Below are 18,485 nucleotides of genomic sequence, written 5' to 3' on the forward strand. Positions count from 1 at the left end.
GCCTGACAGCATACAAAATGGAATTGGAAAAAATGTCTAACAACCAATGGGGAGAGAAGGTCAGCTTTACATCCATCAGTCACACTACAATGCTCATGAGAGGTCACGTCATCCTTTTACAATTACCAGACTCACCACCAGATGGCGCACAAACAACGGATTAGATCACTGCTGTTCAGGATGTCAGTCTGCAGTCTGACCTTCAGATTAACCTGTGTACTCCATCACACAACACACACTAAAGTGGGAGAAGCCATGTTAAACACAGGAGAAACAACTAAACTCCGAACAAAGAACAGGAGGACGCAATACAGTTAAAAATTACTCTCATGTGACCAGAGATGGGCACTTGTAACGCGTTACTGTAATCTGATTACTTTTTTTAGGTAACGAGTAAAGTAAGGGATTACTATCGCAAAAACGTAATTAGATTACCGTTACTTTCCCGTAGGAACGCTGCGTTACTGCGTTACTAAAACTGTGATTTTTTGCGAGAATGTCTCATGACAGTGACTTAAGCGAGTGCGACGTTCGTGACAACAGCTGTGTGCACATCAACAATGGATAATATATCGAGTGCGGGAGAGAGTATGAGCATGCAGCGTTTAAAGCGTGGAAGTACTGACCTTACTTTGAGTTTGATTCCATAAAAAGTGACAAAAACATTAGTGTCCGTTGTGCGTGGGAAGAAAACTTCTTTTTACAGCAAATAAAAAACCCCCTAAACTTCCAAGCAAGCACCGAGTGCGCAACGACGTAATGGGAAACTCACAGAGAAACTCGCGGATTCTTCCACTGACCGCTGCGGCACACCTGCACCAGGGTAAACCTCCGCCTACCCCACTCCTGCTTTACAGGTGAAAATAGAGCAAAAGGACCGCTAGTCTTTGACTTTATTTATTTTCTGCTGTGTTTTACTTGCATCTATTTGAAAGACTGAGTGTAAACACAAATATATATATATATATATTATGTGCTGGAATGTGCAGAAAATAGGTTTAAATGTTAAACTAATTTCTTCAAGTCAGAGAATGTTGCATATAATTTAATTTTTACTTGATGTTAAAAGAGTTAAGTTAAAAAATTAAAACTAATAAAACAAGTTTTAAAAAGGGACTTTTCCATTTGATTACATTTTGTATGATGGATTATGCAGAAAAAGTAGAATTGGGCTGAAAGATCTATTGCTTTATCACCTATTCAGGTTGTAAATCGTGTTTTTAAAAAGTAACTAAGTAACTAATTACTTTTGAAAATAAGTAATCAGTAAAGTAACGGGATTACTTTTTTGGGGAAGTAATCAGTAATTAGTTACTGATTGCGTTTTTCAAGTAACTTGACCAACACTGCATGTGACACATACAAGTTTAACAGCTCTGCTTCTGAGTCAGCCCAGGATATTAATCTTGTCAGTCAGCTAGGACGCAGTGATTGAATGAAGGCTGTTGAGTAACAAAGTTCCCACAGTATGACAGGGACTTTCTATGACCTGCACTGGTTGAGTCATTAAACGATGTTCATGTGATGTCTGTAAATCATGTTTTCTTTTATTCCAAATGCTTCAAATGTGAACATGACTTTAAATGTAACAACTCAGTTTCTATGGATTTGACTGTGGATCTGACAGAGACAAAGTTTCGCCCTGATTTTGAATCGAGTTGGAATAAAGTTGAACAAGAGAGAGAACTGCAGACACCCCCATGCACACCGCCCTGCCCACAGCCTCCTCTGAGCACAGCCCTCACATATTTAGCCTCCAAGGACACCAGGTTCGCTATGTATTGAGAGCAGTAAATCAGAGGAAAGCTGCTGGCCCTGATGGAATACCTGGTAGAGTGCTCGAAGCCTGCGCCGACCAGCTGGCTGTGTTCACTGGACTATTCAACCCTCCCTGACACATGCCACTGTCCCCAAATGCCTGAAATAAGCAACAATAGTCCCATTCTCCAAGTCCACCACCATCAGTAGCCTCAGCAACTACAGACCCATCGCACTGACTCCAGTGGTTGCAAAGTGCTTCGAGAAGCTGGTCTCAAAGCACATAAAGGACTGCCTCCCACCCAGCTTCGACCCCCACCAGTTTGCCTATAAAGCAAACAGGTCCACCGAGGATGCAATTTCCACTGCCCTCCACTCTGCTCTGCATCACCTGGAGAATCCTGGGACATCAGTAAGGATGCTCTTCATTGATTTCAGCTCAGCTTTCATCAACCCAGACATTCTTATAGCCAAGCTGCTAAACATGGACCTCTCCCCGCCACATGTCACAGTCAGCCAAGGTTGGCAAGCAGAGATCATCCACCCTTTCACTCAGCGCTGGCTGTGTGTTGGGTCCACTCCTATACACCATCTACACCAGTGACTGCACCCCTACGCAAAAAACTGCACAATGACAATAAAAAGTTCTGAGTCTAACAAATTGGTTCCCACTCGTGAAAATTCCTATTGTTCTTATTCTGTCCGTGATTTACCGTCATGGTGAACTTGACCCACTCCTTCTTCCAATTCAACAAAAGTGCTGTCAAACGTTTGTGCTGCAATATTTGTGTTTATGCTGCTTCTGTGTTAAAGTTATTCATGAAAATGTAAAAGGTCACACATACACACGTTTATCCAAACCAAACAAATTTGATGTCAATCAATTGTTATACTTTTGTGCTTTAAAATAATACCAATTATTTTAAAAATATGAGAAGAAAGGGCCCCAAGAGTACCAAAGGCCCGACAAATAACCGGATTATTTGTAACCTAAAAAGTGTCATCTTTGCCTTAAAATGTGCGTGACATATCCCAAAAATATGACACCGACAGTGACAGTAACAAACTGATTCAATTCAATTCAATTCAATTTTATTTATATAGCGCCAAATCACAACAAAAGTCGCCTCAAGGCGCTTCATAGATACAGAGAAAAGCCCAACAATCATATGACCCCCTATGAGCAGCACTTTGGCGACAGTGGGAAGGAAAAACTCCCTTTTAACAGGAAGAAACCTCCGGCAGAACCAGGCTCAGGGAGGGGCGGCCATCTGCTGCGACCGGTTGGGGTGAGAGAAGGAAGACAGGATAAAAGACATGCTGTGGAAGAGAGACAGAGGTTAATAACAGATATGATTCAATACAGAGAGGTCTGTTAATACATAGTGAGTGAGAAAGGTGACTGGAAAGGAAAAACTCAATGCATCATGGGAATCCCCGGCAGCCTACATCTATTGCAGCATAACTAAGGGAGGATTCAGGGTCACCTGGTCCAGCCCTAACTATATGCTTTAGCAAAAAGGAAAGTTTTAAGCCTAATCTTAAAAGTAGAGATAGTGTCTGTCTCCTGAATCCAAACTGGAAGCTGGAACTGATCAGGTCTGATTGCAGAATGCTGTGTGGGGACTTTCACCTGCTACTGTAGGGTCTACCTTACAGTAGCAGGTGACTGTTGTTGTGATTTGGGGCTGTATAAATAAAACTGAACTGAAAACTGAACTTGCCCCAAATTTCATTGCATCATGCTTAACTGCAGTCAAAAAGCACAAAGACCAACTAGTCTGACTGGTTTCTTTGGCGGGGCCCTGATGACTGCTAGGAACAGAGGGGGCTGGACATAAATTTGACACACTTAAAGTCTAAGATTACCTGAAAGAGGTGCAGTTAACCATGGCTCTCCAACAGTTTGTGTGCTGCTTCACTGTGGTGATCATTTTCTTCTGCGAAGGTGAGAAAATGATTTGATTGGTTGTTCTCTTTCTTTAAAGCAAAGACATGTCACTTAAAGATAAACTGATAGGTTAATGTTTAAAGGTTTTATGTCAAAATTATCAACATCATCAATGAAAAGTTGAAGTTTGTCTCAGCAAAGATGCAGATTTTCTTAAAAGCTGTTTTAAATACAGAAACTAGACTTAAAGATCTACAATCCCCTCCCCCTAAAAAGTGTTGTGTTTAGTGTCTGTGAAGGTTCTCAGTCATCCAGGTCATCGTAGTCAAAGGAGCTTGCAAAGAAAAGCGTCTGGACTTCTTTAAGTTACTTGAAAACGTTTCACCTCTCATCCGAGAAGCTTCTTCAGTTCTAAGGTCAAATGGTGGAGAGTCCCAGATATAAACCCAGTGGGAGTTTCCCCCCACAGAGGGACAAAAGGACCCCCTGATGATCCTCTAATCGCCTGAGCCAAGGTGTGGAACTGGGTGTGGGTCCCAATCAGCCAGAGTTTGGGTGAGTTCATTGTGAAACCTGGCCCCACCTTATCATGCGAATTCCTGAGGTCAGATGGCCCAGAACAGAGGTGGTGGTTTACGACACCAACTCTCTGCCATCTATAATCCAGTTTTGAGATCCCTTCCCAGACGCCTTAACGCCCACTCACAACCTGGGCCATCTGACCTCAGGAAATCACATGATAGGGTGGGGCCAGGTTTCACAATGAGCTCACCTGAAACCTTGACTGATTGTGACCTCATGTGGTTAGGTAGAGGATCATCAGGGGGTCCTTTTGTCCCTCTGTGGGGGGACACTCCCACTAGGTATATATCTGGGACTCTCCACCATTTGACCTTAGAACTGAAGAAGCTTCTCGGATGAGAGGTGAAACGTCTTCAAGTAACTTAAAGAAGTCCAGACGCTTTTCTTTGCAAGCTCCTTTGACTGTTGTGTTTAGTGCGATCAGTTCTTCAAGTTCGAAGAAAGCAATCAGTGCTTACTTTCACAGATTTAACAGGTGTGTCTGTGTTTTCTCATTTTCAGGTTGTCACTCACAGCAGCCCAGTAAGCATCCAAAGACATTTGAACCTTGTCTTCCTTCTGTCAGCTGTACAGTAATGAGCACATTTAAAACTGTGATGTCCACATTTGAGTGTGCTGACTTTGGTTTTTCTATAAACTGTGAAATGATTTTGTTCAGTAAAATCTTCCAGTTGTCTGACACATTTGTGGGTCACATGTGAACCACAGTCTAATGTTAAAATAACATCCACATGAATGTCACTGCTCAGGATCTCCCAGCAGAGCATTGATCAGTGTTATCTCTCTGAGTGGTTTTAATGTGGTGGTTGATCTGTTTAGCTGTGCTCTCTCTTCTCTTGTCAGCATGTGGCAGAAGTGCTGTGAACAGCAGCAGCATAACAGGAGTTCGTGACGCTGCACCGGGAAATTGGCCCTGGTTCGCTTTTGTAAACAATATTGCTGCAGGGTCTCTGATCACCAACCAGTGGGTGCTGACAGCTGGAACCTCCACACCAACGTGAGTCACTGCTGCCAGTTTACACTTTGTTGAGGAGTAATATGATGATGAACTAGAGATGTTTTTTTTTTTAAAATATTTCCTCACTTCTTTTAACATTTAAAAACAACAGCTGTTACACAAATTGCTGAACGGCAAAGTACAGAGTTGTCTGCACAACAATCAAACCAGATGTCACATTAATTTAATTTCATCCAAGTCATTGTTTTTTCGGAGCATTGATTTGTCAAAGATATGCTGTCACATGAAAATATTGACCTCATTCTGTCCATTCATGTCAGAAGATGGTTAGCTTAGCGTAAAGTTTTTAAACGGGGAACCTGCAGCTAATAAATACAACTACGCACCTCTGTAAGGCTCATTAACGAACACATGCTGGGAAAGACTCAGTCACACGGTCATTTGTTTTGTGAGTTTTCTTTGTCAGCTGACCTCACGTCACAGTCGCTGCTCACTTCAAAAACATATAAACAGATTTACATGAGTTACATGAGCTCTGTGGCTGATATCCAAACCCTGCACTCTGTAATGTCAGCATTCAAAAGAGAACTTAAGGACTGGCATAAATTGACTTTGGTGACTGCACTCTAACACTGACCACGCTCTGCACCAGTCCAACACAGAGCAGCTCTGTAACCTTCACCACAGTCCTGCAAACTAACCTGAACTAATCTGATGCTTTCATGCAACTTTTGGAAAACACAGAATTATCAGCAGCACAATCACTGATCCAAGATCTGATTTTAGAAACTCTAAAATGAATCATAAAGATGTAAGTTACATATCTGGACATGTTGGAAAAAGTTTCTGCTTTAAGAAAGTATCACACACAGTTTGTGTGTTTGCTGATGTTTGTTGAGCTTGCTCCTCTACAAACGCTAGATCTCCATGCAGCACCTGAAACATAAACTTACTCAGTGTTATGGATGAATACACACACACACACACACACACACACACACACACACACACACACACACACACACACACACACACACACACACACACGACAAAGGGCTGAAAGGAAAAAGGAAACTCGTGACATTGACTGCTTTGCTCTGTGACAATGATCAACATGAGGCACAATAAAAATATCTGTTGTGTGTGAAGGGATTACAGGAGCATGGTGGTCTTGCTGGGCAGCAACGGCCTGTTAGATCCAAGCCCAAATACAGTGAGGCTGAAAGTGATAAACGCCACCTGCCATCCTGGATTCAACTCGTTGACTCGTGAGAACAGCATTTGTCTTCTGAAGCTGTCGGCTCCTGTGAATTTCACAGACTACATTCAGCCGATCTGCTTGGCCTCAGAAAACAGCACTTTCAACAATGAGACCAGCAGCTGGGCCATCGGCTTTGGTCACATTGGTAAATCATAAAATATTTATTTGATTTTACAGCATTGTGTTGGAGTCTTTAGAAAAGCCTGATGTTTAAATTCTCTCCAAACAGAGATATTGAGCTATAACCTGCAGGAGGCAAAAGTATCAATAGTGGGAAACGATGTGTGCAAAGCCAGATTTCCATGGATCCCAGACAGCATCATCTGTACAAGACAGACGAGTTCATGTTGGGTGAGCACAACTTTATTTATTATAACCTGTTGTTGACTGTCACTGAGATAATCTCATCTTTAGTCACACTTTGGTTTACTTGTTTTACTGTCGTTGTCTATAAATATTCATATTCATATTTAATCAAAGGTAATTTTTTTTCTTTAAAAAAACTCTAATTTATTTGATGAAACTGATTCCTTTAAAAGAACTGTCTGAAACTTTCTGTCTGTGGAATCGTCACTTTCATTTGCACCAAAGCAGCTGAAATGGATTCACAGTGGTTCATGTTTCTTAACTGGACAGACTGACATCGATTAAGTTTTACTGACTGTGATATACTGTGATGATCAACTAGTCCCTTAATTTATTTGAGCAGTTTGCAACAAGACTACCAACAAAGTTAAAACTTTCTCAGGTGAAAAAGGTCAACTTCTAAGAGTTACACATCTGTCCTAATAACTTTCATCACTGTCTTTCCACAGGATAAACTTGGAGCGCCACTCATGACTCAGAGTAAATCAGTCTGGCTCCAGAGTGGAATTTTCAGTGTGTTTGGATGCAATGTATCTCCTTCAGGCTACACTCCTGTGGCCCAGTACCAGAAATGGATCAGCGACACAGTTACAGGGACACCACCAGGCTTTGTTACCTTCACCTCCCCACACAGTTCATTACAAACCACTGCTCCTCCCACAGGTCCTCCTACCACTCCTACTGCCCTTCCCACTTCCCCGACATGTGTGGGTGTGTTTTGCAGTGGTGAAAACCTGATCCACTTCACTCACTTCTCCTCTCTGTGTGTTCTCGTTGTGTTGCTCCATGTGTTTGCTGGAACTGTTGGAAACTAGATCAACACATTTACTCAAGTTCAATACAAACATGAAGAACATGTCTTAACCAGGTAGAAGAGCTTTGCAATAGCATAAAGACATCATCCTGCCCCTCAGATGGAGTCCCAACCCATTTTCTAAAAAAGATTATTAAGGTTATTTATTACTTAAAAAACCGAATCTTGATTCTTCTGTTCTTGCTAATTTTAGACCTGTCTACAAGCTACTGTTTCTGTCAAAAAATTCTAGAAAGGATTGTATTTGAGCAGCTACAATCCTTTCTAAACAGTCATAATATTTTTGAGAAGTTCCAGTCGGGCTTCAAAACCCACCACAGCACAGAAACTGCCCTCTTAAAAATGCTTAATGATATTTTATTAATCACTGACTCAGGAGACCCAGCTGTGCTCCTGCTCCTAGACTTAACTGCAGCCTTTGATACTGTTGACCACAGCATTCTGATCTCCCGTTTGGCGCAATGTGGTATCAAAGGTATCCCCTTGGAATGGTTTAGGTCGTACCTCACCGAGAGGACTTTTTCCGTGAGCCTTAATGATTTTATTTCTTCCCCAGCTCTTTTTACTTGTGGTGTCCCGCAGGGATCCGTATTAGGCCCAATTCTTTTTTCAATCTATATGTTGCCCCTAGGCCTAATCTTTAGGAAGCATAACATCTGCTTTCACACATATGCCGATGACACCCAGATTTATCTTCGGTTTAATAGAAACACCTCCACGCCCATGAAATCGTTAGTCAAATGTCTCGACGAAGTTAAAACCTGGATGGCCTCAAATTTTCTTACCTTCAACAAGGATAAAACAGAGGTAATTATTTTTGGACCAAGCGGTAATTTCAATGCCCCAGATTTGGACTTATGCAACCTAACATGTGCTGTTAAAACGCATGTAAAAAACCTGGTGGTTTTCTTGGATAGCAAACTTACATTTGAGAAACAAATTAATTCAGTTGTCCAGCGGTCCTTTTTTAAATTAAGGCTCCTATCCAAAGTGAGATCTTTTCTATCCTATAGAAACTTGGAACGAGCAATTCACGCGTTTGTTTTATCTCAACTGGATTACTGCAATTCACTATATGTGGGTGTCAGTCAGTCCAGCTTGGCCCGGCTCCAACTTGTACAGAATGCTGCAGCTCGCCTTTTGACTCGTGTGAAGAAACACTAACATATTACTCCGGTGCCTGCTTCCCTTCATTGGCTTCCAGTCCGTTTTAGAATTAAATTCAAAATCTTACTTTTAACTTATAAAGTGCAAAATGGCCAGGCACCGGACTATTTGTCTGACCTTGTGCAGCTGTATACGCCCTCTAGAGCCCTTCGATCAAGTGATCACCTACTCCTTACTTTACATAAGTCTAGGATGGTTCATAGAGGAGATCGCGCATTTGCGGTTGTGGCACCGAAAATGTGGAACGATCTACCTCTCCACATTAGAAAGACCCCAACTGTTACTCTTTTTAAATCGCATCTTAAAACATATTTTTTTACTCTGGCTTTCCCCTAACTGTAGGGGAGTTACCAATTCTTTTATCCTAATCTGTTTTAATTTTTATCTGTTGTTGTTATTAATGCCACTGTTTAATTGTTATGTTGTACAGCACTTTGGTCAACGCCCTGTTGTTATTAAATGTGCTTTATAAATGAATAAATGAAATGAAATGAAATGTATATTTATAGTAAGTATAATATGGGAACATCTCCAAACTGTCTCAAGTGTAAGGTCAGAGTGGGCACTAGATTCCACTGCTTGTGGGAATGTGCTATTATCCAGTCATTTTGGAAAGAGGTCTGCGCCAATATTAGTACAGCCATTGGTCATCAGGTGACAGAAAACCCATTAATGTGCATATTGGGATATATTCCCGTGTCACTGATACAACATGAGCATGTAATTCAGTCACTGTTAATGTTGGCCAGGAAAAGCATTATGTTGAGATGGGTGGGGGCTGAGCCTCCCTCCATTTCTCTATGGAAGTCGCTAATCAATCGTTCCAATCAACATAGCGGGCAGCCTTGTGGGGATTTGAACAGCTGTTTCTGCTTTCTTTATTCTTCGATAAGCCTGGGCCTAGCCAGCGCAGATCAGCAAGAACCCTTTTATCATGGTTCCAAAAAGATAGATGTCTTCAATAGGCTCTCCCAAACCCAGGCTTCTCGTCGAGAAGAGGGTGTCAATTGCATTCAGGGACCAACATTCTTAGGAAGGAAGTTAAGAAGAGTGAGTGAGTCGTCTTCCTCTGTGGGCCCAACATCAGGCAGCAGCGACGCCTTTTTAAAAACCCAGCTCACTGCTTCACAGTTCCACCTGTCAGTTTCTGCTCTCTGTGCTGGGATTCCCAGAGGAGGTTCGGCGTGGTGGTGTTTTCCCCTGTCAAGGGTCAGTTTTTGTGGCCTGAGTTGGACGTGAGTCATCCTCTGATACATATTTGGAGTTTCGTCTGACGATGGAAGCTGGTATATTATTTCTGTCCTGGGTTTTAGCCAGTTTATAATCCTTAGGAAAAATCCCCACAAAACACTTAAAAGTCATAAAAATTCATTCAGATTTTGCAATTTGGTGACGCATCCATCGGATACTCCAAGATGAGCTGACAGAGTTCCTCTGACAGCTGAAGACAGATGCTGGGACCAAACAGGAGGATCCAAAATCATGTAATGTACCACTGACAGACAGACAAAGGACAAAACATCAAGAAATCCTAGCAGTGGCTAGAAAAAGGCCAGATTAAAGGGACAGCACAGAGGCTCTGATCACGGCAGAGAAGAACAGGACCTAAGCATCAGATCTATAGATGCAAGAGTCTACCAAAGCCAACAGGATTTTTTTTATTGCAAAAGTTCACACATCCAGGCATCCACTGACAATTCAAGGACGAACCACATCAAACTGGGAATGCTGACTTGCATCTTAAACTCCTGGCTCTCAAAATGTGAGACTTAGAGGATGCAGAGTAAAGTCCTTAACATCAGATTAGAAAGTAAAAACAAAAAGATAGTTTTCATCGTCTCATCAGTGTTGCTCATGGGGGGTAAAGGTGCAGTAGGTCTCTCTTCGATTACAACAAAGTATGGTTCAGGACTGAGATGTGGAGAAACAAAACTGACTCTGCAGAGCGACTGACCAACATTCCAGAGGATGAGATAAGATAAGACTGCAGCGACTCACAGAAACATAGAAGCCAAACAATTAAAGTCAGTTTCATTTATATATCACAAAACCACAACAAAGTGGCCTCAAAGCACTTTGAATTGTAAGGTAAAGACTCTACAGTAATAACAATGATCCACGTGTGTGGATCTTTTTGCTTCACCTCATGGAATTGAATAGAATAGCCCTTTATTGCCATTGTAATAGAGTACAATGAGTAAAATGAGTAAAAAACAAACTCCAACAGTTTTGTAAGCACATCCTGTTCCTATCCTTCCTCTCCGCCTCTCTGTCCTACTAAGAATCTGAGGTATAAATCATCTTCAGCAGTCTGAGAAAGGGAAGTGTCAAAAATTATAAGTAAATAAATAAAGTTATCTGCCCTCACAAGATGCACTCAAAGATATTTTTCCAATCGCCTACAAGAGTGTGGACAGACTGAGAAGACAGTCATCTCAATCATCAGTGAAAAACACGACGTAGTTAATTACAAAACGAAAATCCAAACACACATATCGCAAGATGCCCATTTCTAGGCATGGGCCGGACGTGTTGTTGTCTGAAGGCGATACTGATGCCAATTTGGCACGAATGGTAACGTAATCTTATTGAAATTTACAACATAGTGAAAGGTCTGTTATCTCCAGCTTAAAGCTCAGGCAACCAGAGACCAACAATTGGCCACATCTTGCAACTTCTACTAACATGGCAATAAATAAACGTGAAAATAAATAAGAATAAATCAGCAGAAAAAATAAATAAAGCAAAACTAACACACAAACCGAGTGACTCGACTTCTTGTAGTGACCCACTTCGTCTTTGTTTACCTTTTGATAGTAAAGTTATTGCAAAGCAAATATGATCGAGTTTCCTGTAAATGTCCCTGAACGGCCCTGCTGGAAGCTGAGGTGTGTTTGAGGCGGGAGCGTTCACAGCTCTGTTACAAAGTTTTCACAGAATTCCACGTCCACTAAAGCCATTTCATTCTTTTTCTTCCACTCTGGGATTATTTATCTTTTATTTATCCAGGTGAAAGTGTCACTGAGGCTAATATCACATTTCCAAGACAGACCTGCCATCATGGCAGCAAAGGTTACAGCACATAAAATATTCCATACAAACAAGTGAGTACAAACAAACAAAGGCTATATTGGTTGCTTTACACATATAAAACACACAGACAAGAGGGAACAACCCAGGGTTTAGCAGGCGAGATGCAACAATCAGTGTCTCTCTTTGCTGCTGGTTGTGAAAATGGATCGCACCAGACAGTGAAGTGCAGCCAAGCTGGTTTTCATACCTTGCACATGTTTTGTGTGAGCTTGAGTGTAAAATGTGAACATTTCAAAGACTTAAGTAATTGTTTAAACCACCTTACTGCTCTTTCACCATCTGCAAACTGATCTGGAGCATAAATGAGATTCAGAGAAATCAGAATAGTTTATTAATCCCAGAGGAAAGTATGTGAGCACAGTTCCTCCAATAAATAAGAAAATAACAAACAAGGTAAATTGCAATATTCAATAATACAAAATATCATGAAATAGTTCTTATATATAAATGTCCCAATATATATCACATCAAACTGAAATATAAATACACTTTCAATTAGGCTGTCCCTCTTACTCACTGTTTTTTTCTCCGTAGGATGTGCAGACATTAAAGGTGTACCTCCTTGTACATCCTTTAATCATTTCTACTGGCAGATTTCCAAAAGTTTTACTTAAATGAGGTTCAGGATTATGGAAAAATGGGGCTATGACAGTGTGCTGGTTGTAAGTAGCAGATATGAGCCTGTCCAGAATGATTGTAATGCACTAACCAACAACACTAATCCAACTATAATTTGGGGTGTGCAGTATTTTTGGATTCTTTTCTTTTCTTTTAGACGAGAAAGAAGTGGAGGTTGGAGAGGATGCAACTCTCGATTGTCAGGGTTCCCATGAAGGGAGCATCTTACGGGTAGCATGGACCAAGAGTGACCTGAAAGCAGACGATTACGTCTGTTTCTTCCGGGAAGATCGTCTTTACAAAACATACCAGCATGAATCTTTCAAAGGTCGAGTGGAGCTGGAAGACCCAAACATGAAAAGTGGAAAAATGTCCATCATTCTTCACAACGTCACCTTTAATGACACTGGAACATATGAGTGCCACATCTCATATGAAACAAATCACAGCCAGAGATCTGAGGTTAAGCAGGAAACCAAGCTGAAAGTTACACCTGCAGGTGAGTTGAAGCCTCGAGTGTGTCCTCTGTAACCGTTTGTCCCTCAATGAGCAAGACTAGCCAGTTAAATCAAGAGTAAGAATTCACCCGTCCTGTTTTTTGTGATCAGGAGGTCACACAAACGCATGCCCATGACACACACACACACACACACCTAGGCGAGGAGCTCAAGGGCTGGTTCTGACCAAAACGTCACTCGTTAGCGAGTGAAAAGACCAGTTGAAGATGTTCTGTCTTGTTTTCCGTTCGTCATGAGGAATAAGTCTCTAAACTAGCGGAGCTTGTGGAAACACAGACCCAACAATCCATTTTATGAGTCATGCCCTTGCTTAAGGTATATACTCTTATGATTATACATTTATTGAACTGGTTTATTAGTAAAATATCAACTTCCAACAATGCCAAGATAAATGCATCTATCCACTTTCCTCCTGTTCTGCTACAACTGTGTGAAGCACAGCTAAGCAGACAGACAGCTCTCTGACCAGTGACAGGTGTGCTGTCTACTTTATTAAGACGGCCCTTCAAAATGCAAGCAGAGTAAAACTAACAGACATCAGGAAACATATACCTCAGACTCGACGCACTTATGGTATCAATTTCAATATCCTACGTCACCTTATTCTCAAGTTATCTCATTGACAGGATTTTTTTTTTTTAATTTGACCTCCGACCTCGAGGTTGATATCCCTTAAATTTATACTTGTCTGAGAATTTTAGTAGCTACACCTGTGGTTCAATTTCTAAAATCTGAGGAGACTTCCTTCTCGAGTCAGTGCATTCACAAAGTTGTCAGAAAACTTGACCTCTGACTAGGGATGGGCATCGTTTAGGTTTTATCCGATACCAGTACCAAACCGGTACTTTTGAAACAGTGCCGGTGCTTAAACGGTGCTCAAACCAGTGCTTAAAGAATGGAGAACACAAACTTTGTCCAAAAACCTCTCATGTTTAGATGTTTTTTTGTAAAAAGACAACAATGTTAGCCTTTTCTGCAGCTATAGGGGATTTATGGTATCACTCTTGGCTGGAAGCAGTGCTTAAACAATGGGGGGAAAAAAACACCAACTTTATCCAAAAACCTCTCATGTTTAACTGTTTTCCACTTTTTCTTTGGTCATTTTAGCCTTTTAGGCCAGGGTGAAGGGAGCATCTGCCATCAAACAAGAAGACAGCCGCATGTAGCTATGATGATGTTTGCTAGTTCACCTTACATGCATTAATGTAATAACGTGGTTAGCCTACTCAACCACGTTATGACAACCAAACAATTACACACATTGTTTGTGTGTAATTTACTCAACGTAAATTACACACAAACAACATTAAGCTACTCACACAGAGAAGAACGGCTGCTGCTGCATCATCATCCTCATCATTTCTGCTACACTGGCAGGGCTACGGCTACACCTGCAGTAGATGTGCACGGTGTGAGGTCTCACAGCAAGCTATCAAATATGGTGCATTTCTCTGCTTTTTAAAAAAACGCTATGCATCGCCAGGTGTTTCATCAGATTTGAGGTGTTACCTCCTTTGCACAGTATCACCTTAACGCACTTGTTACAGGCTGCTGAGTTTGCATCTTTTGCTGTGAAGTACAGCCAGACTTTTGACCACTTCGCCTTGGGCATTTTTAATCTGTAGCTCTGCTCTAAAAGAACGTATGTACCTGGGCCCGCCTACTACGATTGCAAAGGTAAAATGATTGGCTGGAATCCAAAGTGTATCACATCTCAGGAAAAAAAAAGCACCGAAATGTGCGCTGCTTTTCGGTCTGGTTACTACCGTTTATGTCAGAACCGTTACCCATCCCTACCTCTGACCCTTTGAGGTCAAGGTCACTGAGATTCAAACTTGTCTGAGATTTTTTTACTAGCTACACCTATGGTATTAATTTTAAATTCCACTTCCTTCTGTCACGGCTGGCGGGGTGAGCCATGTGGTGTGGAGGAAAAGGAGGACCCAAAATGCAGACAGCCGACTGATGATATGAGTGAGGGTTTATTTACAGGTGAGTGGCAGAACAGACAACGAAGCATGAGAAAACAACTGAAGAAACCTAAACTGGGAGAACTAAATGACAAACCTGAGAGCATACAAAAGGGGTGTGGGGCAGAGAGACGCAGAGACAGGAACGGAACACCATAGAACGCAGACGAGCCGACAACGAACACAGACCGACACCCACTAAATATACACACACAAGGTAATCAGGTAATCACACACAGGAGGGAAGAACAGCTGAACCCAATACACATGAGGACCGGAGGAGACAAGCTGAACACAATGACAACAGACACAGACCTTCAGAACAAGACAGGAAATCTAGAACCCGAACCGGACACAAGGGGGGAGGACACAGAATAACTAGAACAGAGGAAAATAATCATAAAACACAAAACGCTGGGTCAACGACCCAGCACCATGACACCTTCTCAAGTTATCACATTCACAAACTTGAGTGTCGACAACAATCCCCCATGAATGTTTTACAGCTTAGGGGTAGAAAACAAGGTGCAATGAGACCTGAAGTTACATAGTAGCCTGTTTCTTAAAATTAACTTCCCTAAAAATCACAATTGTATGTAAAGTACCAAAAAAATAATAAACATGTCAAAAGCTCAAAATACTCACAGGCAGCGTTTTCCACAAAGTCATAAATAAGGATGGAGTTGGGTTCATTCATGACTCTTAAACCATCACAAGCGCACATGTGAGAAATATTCCCTGCTTCTGACTCTGCCTAGCCGCTACTAGCTATCGCAATGCAACCTATGAACAGACAAACCAATAGCGCCACCTTCTGGTGAGATTTAACCCAGCACACTTCCACTTATCAAATTCGAGGTCAAGGTTGGAGTTGAGTTTATCCCAGGTGCCAGAAGGCTAGAGACAGGTACACCCTGGACAGGTTGGACAGGTTGCCAGTCGGACAGAAAACCATCAACACCAGTTTAGACTCACCAGTTTAGACTCACCAGTTTACCTAACGCGTGGATTTTTCCAACTGTGGGAGGAAGCTGTCAAGAACCTACGGCCCCAGCTGGCTGGCCACCACTGTGTTACCCTGAGTGCTTTAAAACAAGTGTTACACTGAAAGTAATGAAAGCGAGAGTGAAAGTCACTTTGTGGCCGCTCTGAAAATCCGTGTGGCAACACTAAACCAGTTCAGGCCACAGTAGATAGATTTAGCTGAGGGTTGAAAAGGTTTTCAGTGAGAATCAGGAAACAGGTCATAATTCACAGTGAAGCTGGTTCCTGTTCTGTTCTTCACTCATCACCTACCTAACACACCTGACACCTCTCGTCTTTTTCTCTCCTGCAGTTCAAAGACAAGGAACCAGGCCTTTTTATTTTCGGTATGTTTGTGTGAATTTCCCTCCATATCAGATACAAAACAGCTGCTCCACATTCATAAAACGAGTGATATAGAAGTTTCAGTGGTGGAAGATTAGAGTTGGAGAGCCTGTTGTTGCACTTAAGTGTCAGTAGATGGCAGCACGAGACTATGGTCGACACAGCAGACAGAACAAGCTGGTGACTTTACCTACATACAATGCTGACCCAGAGCTCTGTCAGACTAACAACAGACTTTTTTCAAATGACCACATGATTATAAACAGATGCATCACTGATGCATTTACTCCCAAACATCATTTCCCCTTTATTCTTATAAGAAGTCATGGGGGAGATGGAGTAACTCATTTTAAATAATGTGTGGACGTCTCCCACATAATATTTGCCCAAGTGCTCTGATGTGTCTTTTTGGGGGCGCATTTTGCAGTCTGGAGGATCGGGCCCAGATGCTGCGATAGCGTCTGCCAGATGGAAGGAGAAAAAAGAGTCCACGTGAGAGGTGTGAGGGAGGAGGCTGCATCAGCAGGAAGCCTTGCTGATGCTTGTGAAAGATGTCCTGTAAGAGAGAGAGAGATGTTCTGATGATCTCATCTCTGCTGAGTTTGTCAAATAGTTTTTGGGGGATAATGGTGTTGAATGCTGAGCTAAAGTCTATGAACAGCATTCTGACATAGGTGTCTTTCTTGTCCAGGTGGGAGAGGGAGAGGTGAAGAGCAGTGGAAATAGCATCCTTGGTCGACCTGTTCGGCCAGTATGCAAACTGCAGCAGATCCAGTGATTTGTTGCGAGTTCTACCCCTTTTTCTTCCTTCTACCAGAGATGAGACACGAGGAGAGAGGAATAAAAATGAGGCAAATCTCATTTTAAAGTGATGTCAGTGAAATGATGTTTGACTCGACTCCATCATAAATGTTTTGTTAAAGCTCGACCACAGCTGGATATTCATGATCTCAGCTATAACAGTGTTCACAACATTTTTTTTTTAATTTTTGTTTTTTGCTGTTTTGCTTTTCTGTTTCCCCCTGAGGGGTTGCAACTTTAACGTGGTCAGGGGGGTTATTTTTCTCAGAAATGTGTAATTTCCGAAGTTGTTTAAAATCAGTGAAATATTGTGTGTAGTGTGTACTTTTAGGGTCCACAGGTTTGGCAAAAGACAGGAGAAGAAAGTGGTGGGATAGAAAAAGGAAAGGAAGAAAAGAAGCGACATGAGGATGAAACAGACACGCTGAGACTCCAACTGCTGCATCTCAAACATACACAGCACCTGAAAGACAAGACAGAGAGAGGAACACACACACGTGGTACTGTATGAGCATTTGTCCATGAAACATCCTTAAAAATGAGGGTGAGACACACTGTAACAACCCACAGCAGCTTTGTGACAGGTCTTAATGAGTTTATAAAAAAAAAAAAAAACACCCAGCACGCCCCTGCGGGCGGTTTATCCTTCAAGCTCGGGTCCTCTACCAGAGGCCTGGGAGCTTGAGGGTCCTGCGCAGTATCTTAGCTGTTCCCAGGACTGCGCTCTTCTGGACAGAGATCTCCGATGTTATTCCCGGGATCTGCTGGAGCCACTCGCCTAGCTTGGGAGTCACCGCACCTAGTGCTCCGATTACCACGGGGACCACCGTTACCTTCACCCTCCACATCCTCTCGAGCTCTTCTCTGAGCCCTTGGTATTTCTCCAGCTTCTCGTGTTCCTTCTTCCTGATGTTGCTGTCATTCGGAACCGATGTAGCGGTCATCGATCATCGAGTCGATCATCGATCAGTCGATCATCAGTCGATCATCGGTCATCGGTCATCGAGCTACATCGATATAGTGATTGATGTAGCGGTCATACGGCCGTCTTCTTCTGTTTGTCTACCACCACTATGTCCGGTTGGTTAGCCACCACCATTTTGTTCGTCTGTATCTGGAAGTCCCACAGGATCTTAGCTCGGTCATTCTCCACCACCCTTGGGGGCATTTCCCATTTTGACCTCGGGACTTCCAGGTTATACTTGGCACAGATGTTCCTGTACACTATGCCGGCCACTTGGTTATGGCGTTCCATGTATGCCTTGCCTGCTATATATATATATATATATATATATAGAGTATCATCTGAGTTTTTCTTTG

At 42.2% G+C, this 18,485-nt stretch overlaps 2 protein-coding genes across 6 annotated transcripts in view; one reads left to right on the plus strand and one right to left on the minus strand.

The window, feature by feature from the left end:
• LOC146521506 (V-set domain containing T-cell activation inhibitor 1-like) overlaps positions 1–18,485 on the minus strand; it is a 216,209-nt gene that overhangs the window by 21,803 nt on the left and 175,921 nt on the right. The window lies entirely within an intron of this gene.
• Positions 3,592–8,735, plus strand: LOC146521507 (chymotrypsin-like protease CTRL-1). Of its 5 annotated transcripts, none has more exons than XM_085155073.1 (6): positions 3,592–3,706; positions 4,733–4,753; positions 5,075–5,228; positions 6,339–6,595; positions 6,680–6,801; positions 7,266–8,735. In XM_085155073.1, exons 1-6 carry the CDS (start codon positions 3,649–3,651, stop codon positions 7,629–7,631), a joined length of 978 nt encoding a protein of 325 aa, XP_085011199.1. In that variant the 5' UTR covers positions 3,592–3,648; the 3' UTR covers positions 7,632–8,735. The 5 variants fall into 5 exon arrangements, with proteins under 5 accessions (XP_085011199.1, XP_085011198.1, XP_085011196.1 ...); XM_085155072.1 differs by having other exon boundaries at positions 3,613–3,706; positions 4,733–4,798; XM_085155070.1 differs by lacking the exon at positions 3,592–3,706 and having other exon boundaries at positions 4,500–4,798; positions 6,339–6,581; positions 6,678–6,801.

This window comes from Neolamprologus multifasciatus, chromosome 3, assembly GCF_963576455.1.
Source record: "Neolamprologus multifasciatus chromosome 3, fNeoMul1.2, whole genome shotgun sequence".
NCBI lineage: Eukaryota > Metazoa > Chordata > Actinopteri > Cichliformes > Cichlidae > Neolamprologus > Neolamprologus multifasciatus.

Coding starts and splice junctions, on each gene's coding strand:
- LOC146521507 (XM_085155069.1), top strand. CDS start 4,567: ATGAGAGGTGAAACGTCTTCAAGTAACTTAAAGAAGTCCAGACGCTTT. Junction 5,229..6,338: donor GCTGGAACCTCCACACCAAC/GTGAGTCACTGC, acceptor TTGTGTGTGAAG/GGATTACAGGAGCATGGTGG. Junction 6,596..6,679: donor CATCGGCTTTGGTCACATTG/GTAAATCATAAA, acceptor CTCTCCAAACAG/AGATATTGAGCTATAACCTG.